The 14,638-nt window shown below is 50.3% G+C and overlaps 1 protein-coding gene across 1 annotated transcript in view; it reads right to left on the bottom strand.

Moving 5' to 3' along the window:
- Positions 1 to 14,638, bottom strand: part of DNAJB14 (DnaJ heat shock protein family (Hsp40) member B14) — a 350,933-nt gene that overhangs the window by 42,134 nt on the left and 294,161 nt on the right. The window contains exon 7 of the mRNA XM_086961595.1: positions 6,099 to 6,271. Coding sequence (XP_086817721.1) covers positions 6,099 to 6,271 — 173 coding nt within the window. The remainder of the gene's footprint in view (positions 1 to 6,098; positions 6,272 to 14,638) is intronic.

Here is a 14,638-nt window from a genome sequence, read left to right as displayed (position 1 = left end):
CTTGGCATTTCATAGCAGTATCACATCTCTTTATTTGCCTCTCACTTCAATACATTTCCACCTCTTTTAAAAAGCCCCCCAAAAGTGGATTTTTTTCATCGCCAGTTCCTAGTTGCTTGAACCAGTCATCCACCCACATTACATTTACAGACCCCAACTTACTTGTTTCCTATTGTTGACTACAGTGGCTGGTGGTACTCTGCAGCAAGAAGGTACAAGAGGACAGTGCTTTGTAGTGATTGCAAGGCTGTTTGCTCAGCACTTTACTATAGCACTTAAATGTTTAGAAAACATTGGAACTAAGGCCTAGAGTTACTAATAATCTCGCAAATGCAGAAATTAGCAGAGTTAATTTGCGTGAATTGCAAAAAATAGTGCACTTCTGTATTTACTGTGGATCGCTTGCTGATGATGTCGGTCACGCTCTGCAAATAAGGCTGTATTTGTACAACATTAAACACGATTTAGCTCTTGCACCGTGGAGCAAAGGCGGTTACTTGTGGAAAGGTCACACAACTTTTCCTTTGCCCATGTTTGCGCCAGTATTCAGGTGACACTAGGATTCCACGCAATGCCAGGTTTCACCACTTTGCGTGATTAATTGGTCATTAAATTTTGAGGCTATTTGTCTGTTTCCGTATCAAAGATTTTTCTCTATATGACACAATGTTGTTAAACACTAAACTTGTATCAGCGTATGGTGCAAAAATAATTTTGCATGCTAAAGTTGCTTCCGTGTGCTGCGCTTTCTGTTGCATTGTACTACTTTGACGCATTGAATCATGGCAGTCACTGTTGGAAAACTAAGTGCATTTGCCCAAAGTGTTATGTTTTAATGTAGCAAGCAATCTCATCTGCAAAGTAGTCCAGACTGGCAACAGCAGTAGGTAATAAGGAAATAAGAGGTGTGTGTGCCTCTGTTGCCTGCTTGCAATGCAGTTTTGTGTGTGCCTCTGTTGCCTGCTTGCGACCCGGTTTTGTGTGTGCCTCTGTTGCCTGCTTGCGACCCGGTTTTGTGTGTGCCTCTGTTGCCTGCTTGCGACCCGGTTTTGTGTGTGCCTCTGTTCCCTTCTTGTGATCCGGTTTTGTGTGTGTGTGTGTGGGTGCAAATGCAATAGGTGTTGCATTTACGCGAGATTAGGCTATTGGCTTTGTAAATGACAATGCCATTTATATATGTTTTCAAAGCCAACACATAAATAAAAATGTTGTCATTTACAATGCCAATAGCTCTGACTTTTCCAAAGGCGAAACCGTTGCATTGTAAATGCTTGTTTTATAAACTTTTTTGTCAATTACTTTTGTGTTTTCAAGTATTTGGCAACCCTGTACCAATACAGAGAGAAGAGAGGACCAACTGGGTGACGATCGTTCCTTGGAGTAAGTGTGACATCAGGAAGATGTCCCACTCTACCCCTGAATGTGACCTGTGACAATTTGTGAAACTCAGGAAGTTCCTAGTGTGATACTATAACGATTCAGTTAAGTATACACTAAATACCTCAATGATTAAATGTTTTTGGAGGTAAGGAAACAGGATCTATATCCTGAGGAATGCCATAGACCCCTAGGGGGCTACAGAATCTGGCAAGAAACATGTCGATATAAAGCAGAGAGGGTGACAGGGTCGCTAATTACCCAAGACTACCCGTAATATGCATTTTTAATCCAATCAGCACAAATGGATCCCTAGTCTTTTTTTTAATGTTTTTTTTGCGCTTAACCCCGTTTGTTGGCCTGCAGCAGGGTGTAGAAGCAGACCGACGATGAAGCAGGCCACTAACTAGTAGGTGAGGGCAGTATTTAAAACAAGCATTTACAATGCAATGGTTTCGCCTTTGGAAAAGTTAGAGCTATTGGCATTGCTCATGACATTTCTTTTTTTTTTTACTTATAAATAAATGGCATTGTTATTTACATTGCCAACAGCTCTTTCAGCCCACACAGCTCTCTCAGCCCACACAGCTCTCTCAGCCCACACAGTTCTCACAGCCCACACCGCTCTCACAGCCCACACCGCTCTCACAGCCCACACCGCTCTCACAGCCCACACCGCTCTCACAGCCCACACCGCTCTCACAGCCCACACCGCTCTCACAGCCCACACCGCTCTCACAGCCCACACCGCTCTCACAGCCCACACCGCTCTCACAGCTGTCTGGCTCGTGTGTAGTAGTGAGTCGGTGTGTTTCTTATTCTTGGGTTGAGCCTGGAGGTCCGCCAGGCTGAGCAAGGCAGACGTGTCGGTGTCTAGCGCCGAAGCCAGCCAGCCTTGCTTCTAGCAGTAAAGCCTGCAGGTCTGCGTGTGTTGTGTTATCACTCACGCGTTTGTCATTATAGCTGGTGATTGATTACCAGTAATGCCCTAGTGCTCTGGAAGGATATGACACCTTCTCACTGCAGCGCTATATATAGCACTGAGGTGAGTGTGAAGGTATGACTGGGCTGGCGTTTCATGCCGATGGCATCATGTCGGGGCGTGCCAGTGTGTCACGGCGCCTGAGTAATATGCGAATGGTGCCCTCTTAAGGTCTGCAGTTTTTGTGTGTCGCTCTCGGTGGTGTGTCAGTGCCATGTTTAGCAGCGAGGCGAGTGTGTTGAATGCATCACTGTGTCACAATGGCCTGCCTATACATTCTTTTACCATTTTTACTCACCAATCTGAGCTAGAACGGTGAATTAAAAAAAACTAGCAGTCCCTAGTCACTGTGCACTTCCTTGCACTCTGCACTCCCTTGCACTCTGCACTCCCTAGTCACTCTGCACTCCCTAGCACTCCCTAGCATTCTGCAGTCACTCTCTGAACTATGCGCTTAAATCGCTCCTTGTGTATTTTTTAATGTCATGACTTCTTTCTAGTCCCCCCCCTGGACAATAGTTTTGACAACCCGCAGTTTTAAACGATGGTTAATATTTAATAAGCATGTGCATGGTTTGTTTTACAGAAGAGGGCACGTTTAACAATGGGCAGTTATCGTTGACGCTTCCAAATTTTGCAGTGTTTTTAAATGGGCCAAAAATATTAGAACATTATTGCAATGTATGCCATCCCACATTCCAAGCGAAACAGCACCAATATTGAGGGGTACAGAAATGCTAAGCCCCCTGCCTCTCCTCACTCTGCAGTGCGGCCTGTCTCGGTGCAGGAAGCATTACTCTGGAACCCTTTAACTCTTGTAGAAACAAGCGTTAGAACATTTTCTGAAATCCCAGATTGTGCATTCAACCTCTTCTGGTGGGTCCAATCGGCCAGAAAGCTTCGTCACTGTAAAAAAGACACGCGGGTGCCAATGTGGGGACCCCCACAGCGAGCGTTCTGGGACGGTGGACCCCTAGAGCTCCACATACAACTAAACCGAAGCATGCATGCAATAGTCTCCGCGTTACAAAGTAGCCCTTAGCTGCTTCTGTGTCCGCCAGATTCCGTAGTGCCTTGTTTTCCATCTAGATGTTTTCGCCCCGTATAGATAACTTTTTTCTTTTCCTGGCGAAAAGGAGGGCTGCATATCTCGCATTGTGCAAGAAGGCACAAGTTCTTGGGAGGGGGGGCCTTGAGGTGCAGGTTCTCCCAAGTCCGGAATGATGCAGCTCGGAAACTTCTGGACAACTAATGCAGGCCCGCCACACTCTGTCGACCCGAAGGACAGGCAGAGGCCTTGATTGTGAACGGTATTTCTAAAACTTTACCTTTAAATTCAAGTTTTCTTTTGCCTTGGGTGGAATCACGCATTGAAATACAAGGAAACACCTAAAACAGCAGATCGGAATACAGGTGGGCTGTGAGATAGTACTGTGCGTGTAGGTTCATGTCCCCGAAGCTGCCTGCAGTCAGGGGGGGGTTCCCGAACCTCTAAGTTGAAGGGGCACTTCCATGCCCCTGACTCCGGCTTCTAACTCGATAACCGGCCGTGTCTTCACCCGGCCTTAACTTGCCCGCTTCTCACTCCTGTGAGTTCACAGAATACGAACACCCCTCAACTTTGCACAGACTGACCCTTAGGGGCTGCTACCAAAGATTCAAATTGCAGCACGCGAAGAAGCAGCGACTTTTACAAACAAACAATCCGTTTGCCGCCTCCCCGCTCAGCAGTTTAAATGGCACTTCGAGGCACCGGCAGCTGCGGCCCCACGCGAGTAAAACAAAACAAACCTGCACAAAAAGTACATCCACGAATAAGAACTCTCACCCCATGTTCAGCAAGCCTTACCCACTCAGGAAGAAAGTGCCATCCCCCAAAAGACAGTGTGCTACGGATACGGGGAGGAAGCACAACGTGTAACACGGAAACACAATCCAGCTCTAAGCTCACAGAGCCAGCCTGCACCCCATCACTTCTCCGTGGCCGTGCAGGCTGCATCCCTCCCCGCCCCCATCTCCGGAGCAGCAGAGCTCTCCAGAGATGGATGGGGGGTGATCGGTGCTCCCCCTCCTCCCGGCAGGGGGAGGACCCAGGCAGCAGCGGCAGGCTTCGCCCCAGCGCCTGCCAGCCTGCACAGCCCCACAGCCCAGCACACACAGAGGAAGGTGAAGAAGGGACCTACCTACCCATAAACCCTGGAGCTGCACAGTCCACTGAGGTGCCGGCTGCCCCCCCCTCTCTGGCTTTGTCAGGATATTGCAGGGTGGGGGAGGGGAGGAAGGGGGTGAACCGTTTTTTGTCTGGGAACTCCGGGGCATGTGATCCCGCATGGCTCTCTGGTTGGCTGGGTGGGCAGCGGGAGGGAGGGGGCTTGCACGCTGGCAGGCTGCCAGGGCTGTCTGGCTTGCACAGCCTGCACTGCTGCTCTCGTCCACCCCCTCTCATTTGGAGAGGGAGCTCTTTCGCTTTTGGCCGAGGGCGGGGAGGTTCTATAACTGTGCCCGTCTGTCAGCGAAACTCCCACCCTGATAACGAACCGGAGTGGCAGAGTGCCGGAGCCATACAACTTGAGGCACACGCACCTCAGCGGGGGCTGTGCCCCCCTCGACCCCCCCGAACACAGGCAAAAAAGTGCTATTCACAAAAAATGGACATGATGCCACTATCAGCGCCCTGGGCGCCCACTTTGGACGTGTCGGCAGGCCTCCTTGCCCTGAAATCAGCTGAAAAGTCGTATAATCGGAGATTGGGACAGGGGAGGTCGCACAGGTTTCTTTCTGATGTGAGCCATGGGGTGGGTTTAATTGAAGAGCCGAGAGGCGTCCCGGCAGCCCTTCTTCTTCCATGTGCAAGAGTCCAATGTAGCTTTGGGGCGCACATTACATTACTGCCAGCAGGGCACCCCAATCGCGGTGTTTATACAAGTCACTGCTCCACAGCCGAGAAGGTTGTGGAAAACGCGGCAAAGCAAATCTAGCTATTTAGCGGTTATTGAGAACTTTACACCAAACATGGCTTCGGGGCGCTAGAGTCAGGATGCATTAATTCACCACACTGAACAGCCAGCTGAGCGGCTCACTGACGGGAAAGCGACTGGACGCAGCGCTAGTGGATGGAGTTTCAGAGCTGCAAGAAAGAGGAAAACCCACTAACACCAAAGAGAAGCACTCACACCTGGTTATGATGGAACATTAACATACTTTAAAAGGAAACAAGCACTCACCTGGACTTCCTCCGGCGGCGGTCGGCCGCGGAATGGCTAAAACAAACCTAGACGCCCAAAAAAAAAATAAACCCCGCCCACGGCCACGATGAGAAAAGGGTGGAGAGGGAAGAAATCGCGGGAACGCCCACGAATCTGGGCCGGCCATGACGGACAGATCTCTGTTCCAATGGCTAGCCTCCATTTATGGAGCTAGCCAATGGAACAGAGGGCGTATTCCAAAGCCACATATTATTCTCATTAGGTTTTCACCTTCGTGAAAAGCCTGCGCAGTGCGCAGGCTTTCACTTAGGCGAAACCTAACCATGTGGGCTTTCCCGAAACGCAGATTGTGATAGACTAATCCAACTCAGAAGCTTTATCTTCTTTGTGTACGTTTAAAGATTTTTTTAATTGTCATGAATTTTGTGATTTTGTCTGTCTCATAGATTGTACTCCTTATGTTTTATTCTTTATGGTGCTTTTAAGGGTGCATTAATCCGAAATAAATATAATTCAACTAACTGATTACTTACTTTGTTGTCTTTCTTTCCAGCAGTTATTTCTGATGTTAGTGACATAATCGTCTTCTACGTCCTTTTCCAATTTTTGCAATGCCATTCCACTGTACTCATTTTGAAAGTCTTTGTTCACATAATAATTAACTCCCAGGTTCTCAGTTTGTCTCTTTATATTGTGTCCGGAACCACTGTAGAAAGGAGAAAAATAGAAGTCAGCGTTCACCAACAGCTTCAGTAGGGTCACGAACACCAATATACTAAAGCAATATACGATACACTAAAGCTACTTCAGAAGCGGCTTAGTATCGCCTCTCTCCTCCTCGCATTGTGCTGATCACCCTTAACAGAAGCCACATGCAACATCAAGCAGAAATATTCAGAAGAGGCCTATTTCTTTAAATCATCTTCAAGTAGGAAGTCTTTTCCAGGATATGTGCTTTCCGATGGCATTTGAAAACCTACCATTTGGCAAAAGCATTTCTTCTGATTTTTTTTTAGCAGTATTGTTTCCCTTGCCATCTTAAGCAATAGTTGCACCTAACAAATTCCCAAAATAAATAAATGTTTGAGTTGGAGTGTTTGTCTAATGCTGTTAAATGGAAGAGCGAGAAATGGCTTACACCTAACAAATCAACGGCTTCAAGTTTGCGCCCTGAAAAAAATGTGGGGCTGCCCAACCATTCCTTTTGTGGGTGATTATTTCGGGCAGATATAATCGAGGATTTCAATCCGAATTAGGAAGATAGCTTTGTCGTTCTGATACATTTTTGGTCCGATTAGACCAATATTTTATTACCAGAAAACCATCAAAGCCACGACTGTCTGACTTAAAACAAGTTTACTATTTGCTATACAATTTTAAATAAATGTGTTTATTGTCCTCACTAAACCCTTTCTTCACGCCAACGGGTGCGAACTCTAAAAACAGACACGAGCATGCACACAAAAATATACAACAACATAACCAGGCCAAAGGGACAGCGAATTGTTCCCATGCCAATTACATAAATACATGTACTCCCCACTCGAGGTGAAATCACGAAAACAACTACACAATCGCGTGTATTTGTGTAAAGCGGAATGACAACAATTAAACTATTTTTACTCCGATTTCCACTTGGACACCTCTTCAAGCCATGTAAAACATTCAGCTTGTCGTGGCGTGGCTAGCAGCCAAGCATGGCGGCCGCTTGAAGTGAGAGCTCCCGAGGGCACTGTAGCCTTTAATCCATCCGACACAGTTCTCCGCTGACTAGCGCACCTGAAGCGGCGGCGTTCGAGTCCCGGACTTGAGCGGTCTCACCGGTCCGATTTTGGGACAGATCAGAGCACCGGAGCCCGAGTTACGTCGAGCGGCAAGCTGGGGCCTGTAGCCGGAAGAGCAGCACCGGCCTAACGTGACATCCGAGCCCCGGCGGAAGCGCAGCCGAGCCGGCCGGAAGGACTGAACGCACCCTGACGCCAGCCGGGCGGTCCCGAACTAGCCTACCACTCCTGCAGACTCCATCCGGAGGCGCGCAGACTGCCGCCGCCACCAAGCGGGACTGCAGCGACGCACAGGTCAGAGCCTTGGCCGCACGACGCGGCGCCACCATCCTGAAAACACCCCCGCCCCCCCCCCCCCCGCGACGACTTAGCGGGCCGGGAACACCTCGGCGGCCATCAACGGACCCCGCGCACTTGGGAGATAGCAGCGGACTTTGCTGCCGCTCCAGACCTACGGTCCAGAACGCCGGTACCCCGGGGGGACGACGCCACTCCGGCCACCTGCGCGGGAGCACAGGGAGGATCCTCGGGGCCTGCAACCTACCGGACACGCCTAACAGCACCAGCGCGGAAGCATTAACCCGGTGCACGGCAGCCTGATCGGGGTGCGGAGGGGCGACTGCCAGGGCTCAGACCCCAAACCATCTGTGGTGGCCGTACAGGACGGAGCGGCACTGCAAGCGTGGGAAAGGGTCGCAGTAGCCGCTCTAGCCCAGAAGGAGACCACCGAGGGCGCCAACTCGGAACCTACAGGCAGCGTCCCGACACCCACACAAACGGCCACTGAGGCTCAACAGTCAGCAAAAAGGAACACTCAGTCCACCACCCACCAACCTGCTGTTCTCTGGCCGCTATAGACTAACGGTGAACTCAGACACAAGACGAATCTTTGAACCTCGCACATCTTAACACTATGGCGGGTAAAGGCCTCAGGAGTGGGTCCACGCAGGCTAAACTGGATAAATTTGCCTACGGCCACCAGGGTCAGCAGCAGACCACGGGGCGCCCCTCCACGGGACAAGCCCAGGAAGCAGAGAAAACGAACAAAATAACACTGGAGGACATCATGAAAACACTCTCGGAGGTGAAAACTACGGTGGGCGCCATCTCCTCGGAAGTCTCCCTGCTACGAGCTGACTTTCACAAAATGGCGGAGAGGGTGTCGCAGGTGGAAGTGGTCACAAAGTCATTGGTGGAAGACACTTCAGAGCTCCAAGTGGCCATGGAAAGGATGCAGAAAGTGACCAAGCTCCTGCACGACAAGCTGGACGACCAGGAAGGGCGTTCACGACGCAACAACGTACGTATCCTTGGGCTTCCAGAGACGGAGGGGAAAGGGGCAATGGACCTCTATATAGAAGACCTCATTAAAAGCAAACTCCAACCCAAAGGTCTATCTCATTTCTTCTCGGTGGAGAGGGCGCACAGGGTACCGGGAGGCCCACCCAAGACGGGGGCAGCACCAAGACCAGTGCTTGCCCGACTCTTCAACTTCAGAGATAGGGACGCAATTCTACAGGCAGCGAGGAACTCACCGCCAGTGCGGATTCAAAATGCAACCCTAGCCTTTTTCCCGGATTATACGGCGGAAGTGGCCAGACGACGCAAATCCTTCACGGAGGTTAAGAAGGCGCTACGTGAAAGAGAACTGCCATACTCCATGATGTTCCCTGCTAAACTGCGGATAGTGGCTGAAGGAAAGACTTGGTTCTTCGACACACCAGAGGTAGCGCAGGAATGGCTGGAGGGCTGGAGACCTGCGGGACAGCGACACCGCTCACAACGGGACCGACCGCGACATCGTACTGGGAAATCGCCGCCCAGTCAGTCTTCCCAGCGGCCGCTACAGAGGGACGAGGAAGACATAGCATCAGACCTTGAGAGAGACCCTCTGGACTCTGGGCAAGCGGCTCCGGTATGAAGCTGCACTACATTGCTTTCGGGACTGTGTGGGCCGCGGATGCCGTGGCTCGGACGCGGCTGAGTAAGGTGGGCACAGGCAGTGCCCGAAGGGGACTCACCAACCCCACAAGCAAGTAAGATGTATGGGGGAGGGCTAAAGCACTCTGCACAGTTGGGGAAGCGGGCGGGGAATTGTCCGTGGAGCAGGGTAGCAGGGAGGGGGGACGGGATTGAAGTTTTCATGTTAGAATGTTTAATTTTGTTTGTAGTCATCGCTCAACACCTACAATGTGCTTCTGCCTCGACATCAGTATGTCTCCTACACAGCACGACACACTCCGGCGCATGGGTTACGCCACAGCACACGTTGTGTGCAACATTCCCTCATCACCTTGATGGCCAGGCCACTTAATCACACGCCCGCCGAGGGCTCTTCCACGGCAGGGGGGGGGGTTCCCCCACTACGCATACTGACATGGAATGTCCGGGGCCTGGGTGACAAAATTAAGAGAGGCTTGGTCCTACAGGCCATAAAACGACAGAACCCAGATATGATTCTCCTACAGGAAACTCACCTCACGGGGTCCACCTGCAAAGCCCTGGATAGGAGAGGCTACACAATGGCTGTGCATGCAGACTTTACATCTGGCTCCAGGGGAACGGGCATACTGATGAGAAAGTCGTCCCCCTTTATAATAACACGCCGGGTGGAGGATGACCAGGGTCGCTTTGCCGCGGTCCATGGGCAGTGGGAGGGCAGAGCTCTAAATGTGGTATCAGTGTATATTCCCCCAGCCCTACACTCTGTGGCCCTACCGGCACTGGGCAAATTCCTTCTTGATCTCCCTGATGGCGCAACGATTGTTGGGGGGGACTTTAATGCAGTCATGGATCCGATTGTGGACACCTTTCCCTCTAGAACCCGGCCACGCGGTGCGGCACCACTGTCGGACTTTGCGGAAGCCCTAGGCCTTGTGGACCTCTGGCGACAGCTCAACGCCGAGACCACTAAATACACCTATTACTCAGCGGTACACAATAGCCTATCTCGTATAGATTACTTCATGGCACTGGGACTGGGACTAGACATGGTGGATAGGGTGGACACACTACCCAGGGGAATTTCAGATCATTCTCCAATCGTTCTATCACTCACCACTGGGGGTACACGGAAGGCCCGAATCTACCCTATCTACCCTAATTTTCTGAAGATCCCCAAGATTCGAAAGAGGCTTAAACTGGTAACAACACAGTACTTTGCTGAAAACACGGGCACAGTGGAGTCACCCTCAACCCTCTGGGAGGCTTACAAGACAGTCCTCAGGGGGGCGGCCATTGCAGCGATTACGGGACACAAACGAGACTCGCGAAAGGACCTCACAGACCTGGAACTGGCACTCGACGTGGCCAACCAGGCACATATGTCAGACCCCTCCCCATCCACGACGCACACCCTCATGATTAGGCAACAACAACACCTGGCACACCTCAAAACGACTGAGAAGGGTTATATCGCGAACACTAGACATAGAATCTATGATGTGGGCGACAAAGCAGGCCGTATGCTTGCGTGGCTGGATAAGAGAGGGAATGGGACTAGAGGCATTCAGAGGCTCAACACAGAGGAGGGGCGAGCACTGGTGCACCCAGAAGAAATAGTCTGCGAACTAGCACGACACTACCGGGCAGTATACACACCAGAACGGAGAGTCACGAGACAAATGGCAACGGCAACACTCGCAGACATTACCATCCCCAGCATTACTCAAGAAGACAGGGACTCCCTAGAACTGGACCCAACGGGAGAAGAAATCCAGCTGGCAATCCAGGCATTGCAGTCCGGAAAAGCACTGGGCCCTAACGGGATACCGGTAGAGTGGTACAAGTCCATGGCTTCGGACCTCAGTACCCCATTGCTGGCCATGTTCTTAGAAAGCAGGGACAAGCTAGAACTACCACTAGATCAACGCACGGCCACGATTGTGACGATACCCAAACCGGGGAAACCCCGACAGAATGCAACACATACCGCCCGATATCGTTACTGAATATCGAAGCCAAGATACTGGCTAAACTTCTGGCTACCCGCTTGCTACCCCACCTCAGTACCCTGATCCACCCTGACCAGTCGGGCTTTATGCGCCACCGGAGCACTGCGATGAATCTCAGAAGGGTCCATGGAGTGTTAGCCCGGGCGCACCTCCTTGCGGAACAAGCAGTGATTCTCTCTCTCTACGCTAAAATGGCGTTCGATCTGGTGGAGTGGGAATATCTCTTCGTGGTACTGGAACGCATGGGGTTTGGGCCGAAATACATACAATGGATACGGTTGCTTTATGCGAAACCCGTGGCCCAGGTGGTGGCCAACGGCCACATATCACCAAGCTTCCCACTGAACAGGGGGACTAGGCAGGGCTGCCCCCTGTCCCCCCTGCTCTTTGCACTGGTGCTTGAGCCTCTAGCCATCCAGATCAGAACCACATCACTGTTCGCAGGCATCACATGGGAGGAGGGGTGGGAGGACAAAGTCTCGCTATACGCAGACGACATGCTCATCTACATGTCCGCACCTGATACAGGCATCCCAGCCCTGCTTGACCTTTGTGACACGCATGGGCGCGCATCGGGATACACTCTCAACTGGTCGAAATCCACCATATTCACGTTAAGGGGCCCGGCTCCGACATTGCAGGCGAGCTGTCCATTGCTGACGACGTCGGCCTCTTTCAAATACTTAGGAATTGTCATCGCATGTGGGGAAGCAGAATTTTTTGTTAACAACCTGAAGCCACCCATAGATCGCCTGCGAACCGATGTTAAATATTGGGCAACCCTGCCCCTGACCCTACTGGGAAGAGCAGCTCTCTACAAGATGATGGCCCTCCCAAGACTCCTCTATGTCCTAGAAAATACTCCGCACCTGGTACCACCGCGATACTTTAAACAGATCGTGGCGCTGGTCACGGTCCTACTATGGAATGCTGGCCCGGCGCGTATAGCTTACGACAAACTAGTGAAAAGCTGGTACGAAGGGGGCATAGCGCTCCCCAACATCCAGCTATATTACTGGGCAGCCCAGCTCAAAATTGTAAACTACTGGATCCACGCCCCAAAAGACGACCCGGCCTATCGGGCGGACTGGTCCCAACTTGGGACGGACTGTATGCTGTCCGTGCTCTATAACAAATCGCAACTAAAGAAGCTGACTGGTCCGACCAAACACACGGCGACATTGTGGCGCATGGCGCAGGCCCGTCTGGGATGGGCAGGTCGGATCACTAAAATGACGCCCTTGTGGGACACGAAGGCATTGGGAAACCTGAGAGGCTGTAAAGGGTTTGAGCGGTGGGACTCCATAGGCATATCTACTGTAGGAGACCTGTGGGATACAGACTCAGTGCTACCATTCACGCACCTACAACAACAATACAGTCTAGGACCCACAGAGACGTTTAGATATGTCCAAATTAGACACGCATTACTGCAAGCAATCCCTGCAGGCAACACTCTGCCGGATTCCTCCCCGCTGGAGGATAGGCTACTGACGGAATACATGCTCCAGAGCGCCACCTCCCTTACATATAAAAAACTACTAAACAATCTCCAAGACCCAACACTAAAACTTAAGGAAAAATGGGAAAGGGAACTAGGTGGAACAGACGAATTCGAATGGAATGAAGCGCTGGCCTCCCCGAAGGAGGTTGGAATCTCGAGTAAGCTCAGATTAGTACAACTTAAAATCCGCCACCGCATCTACTACACCAGGCCACTGCTACACAAAATACAGAGGGCACTACACCCCTTTTGTTTGAGAGGGTGCGGGGAAGAAGGGACACTGATACACACACTATGGGAATGCCCACACATTCGTGAATTCTGGAGACAGATACTCCGCTCAATCTCCCAGGCCCTTAAACTTTCCATATTGCCGGAACCACGTAAATGCCTTCTGAACATCTGGGACCCCAATGATCTGGGTAGGTACGACCTGATTTGGGCATCATTGGCTATGACAGTGGCTAAGCGGGACATAGCGCAGAAATGGGGGGCGCCAGAAGTACCCACCGCCAGTAGGTGGGCCAAAAACATTGACATTCTCATGGTGACAGAGAGAGCGGTGTACGTGCTCCGAGCAGCGCCCCGGAAATGGAACAAAGTCTGGGCGGCGTGGAACAAATACAGAGGGGACATCTGTGAACCCTTGCCAGAAGAAGAAGACTCAGATTCGGAGGGGGAGGAGGAATAACTGAACGATCACGGGGTGCTGCCTCGTGAACAGGACAACGCTGCAACGGCGGCACTGACCCGGCCACACGCCAAAGTACAGGGAGAGACACGGACTAATGCAACATGTGGGTGGAATGAAAAGGTTGCGATGACACATGGTTAGGGGGGGCAAGTTGGGAAGTTTGTTCACACTGTTCAATGAAAAAAGACTTCGCCATCACTGACACATGAGGGAGGGGTTGTCAGAGAATTCAATCCTGCACGATGTAACTCACAGAGGGTGCATGTATTGTACCTGGGTACCGCAGGCGACGCAGTTCAGGTTCCGTAAAATCGCTCATCACCTATAGAAATGTTAAATTGAAATGCTATGTGGCGATCGCAAAATAGAATGTATGTAACTGTTAACCACTATTCCTTCCTTCAATAAAGTTTTTCAAAAAAAAAAAAAAACACTCAGCTTGTGATCTGTTTTCCTGAGATGATGAATCCGTGTTTTAGTCAAGTTTACTCTTCCCTGCCATAATGTAGTGATCCCGTTGAAAAGATACTTTCGAGTGCCGTTATCAAGAGTTGCTACAGGAACTTGGCACCACTTGCCAAGAAAAAAACGATTATGAAAGGGCCCTCTAATCATTCAGTGGCCCGAAAATTTGAACCATATTTTACATTTTGTTTTATAGTCAGTGCAATGGTACCATCATTCTTTCGGTGCAAGTTTATGCGTTTGCACTAACAGTAACAATAGTTAAGAAGGATGCAGAGCAGTAATATTTGTTTTATTTCTGACCACTTCGGCCATCTTCAATTAGATATCAGACTTTCAGGTACGATTTGCAGCTCTGCATCCCCTTATGTGATCTTTATCCTACATGTATGTTTATTAAACATCACACACCATTACGTGTGTAAAATAGTGTGGATGCTGATGTCGTTAAGCCTATTGAATTTTCATTTAATTGAATAGTCATTTGGTTTACGGCCGTAATAAAAAACAAAAAAAAACAGTCATTGCTGTGACAGAACTTCCCGTTGCCTTACTTTATTTGATTTTCCGCTGATTCAGCATATATCACTTCTGGTCTTCCAGTCCTTCTACACTGCTGATAACGTGTTTAAACAGGATAATAAGGACTTAGGAGACAAATCTATCTTCTTAT

The sequence above is a fragment of the Lissotriton vulgaris genome, chromosome 3_1 (genome assembly GCF_964263255.1).
Source record: "Lissotriton vulgaris chromosome 3_1, aLisVul1.2, whole genome shotgun sequence".
Classification (NCBI taxonomy): domain Eukaryota; kingdom Metazoa; phylum Chordata; class Amphibia; order Caudata; family Salamandridae; genus Lissotriton; species Lissotriton vulgaris.
Note: the sequence above shows the minus strand (reverse complement) of the source record. Positions and strands in the feature narration are given on the sequence as shown.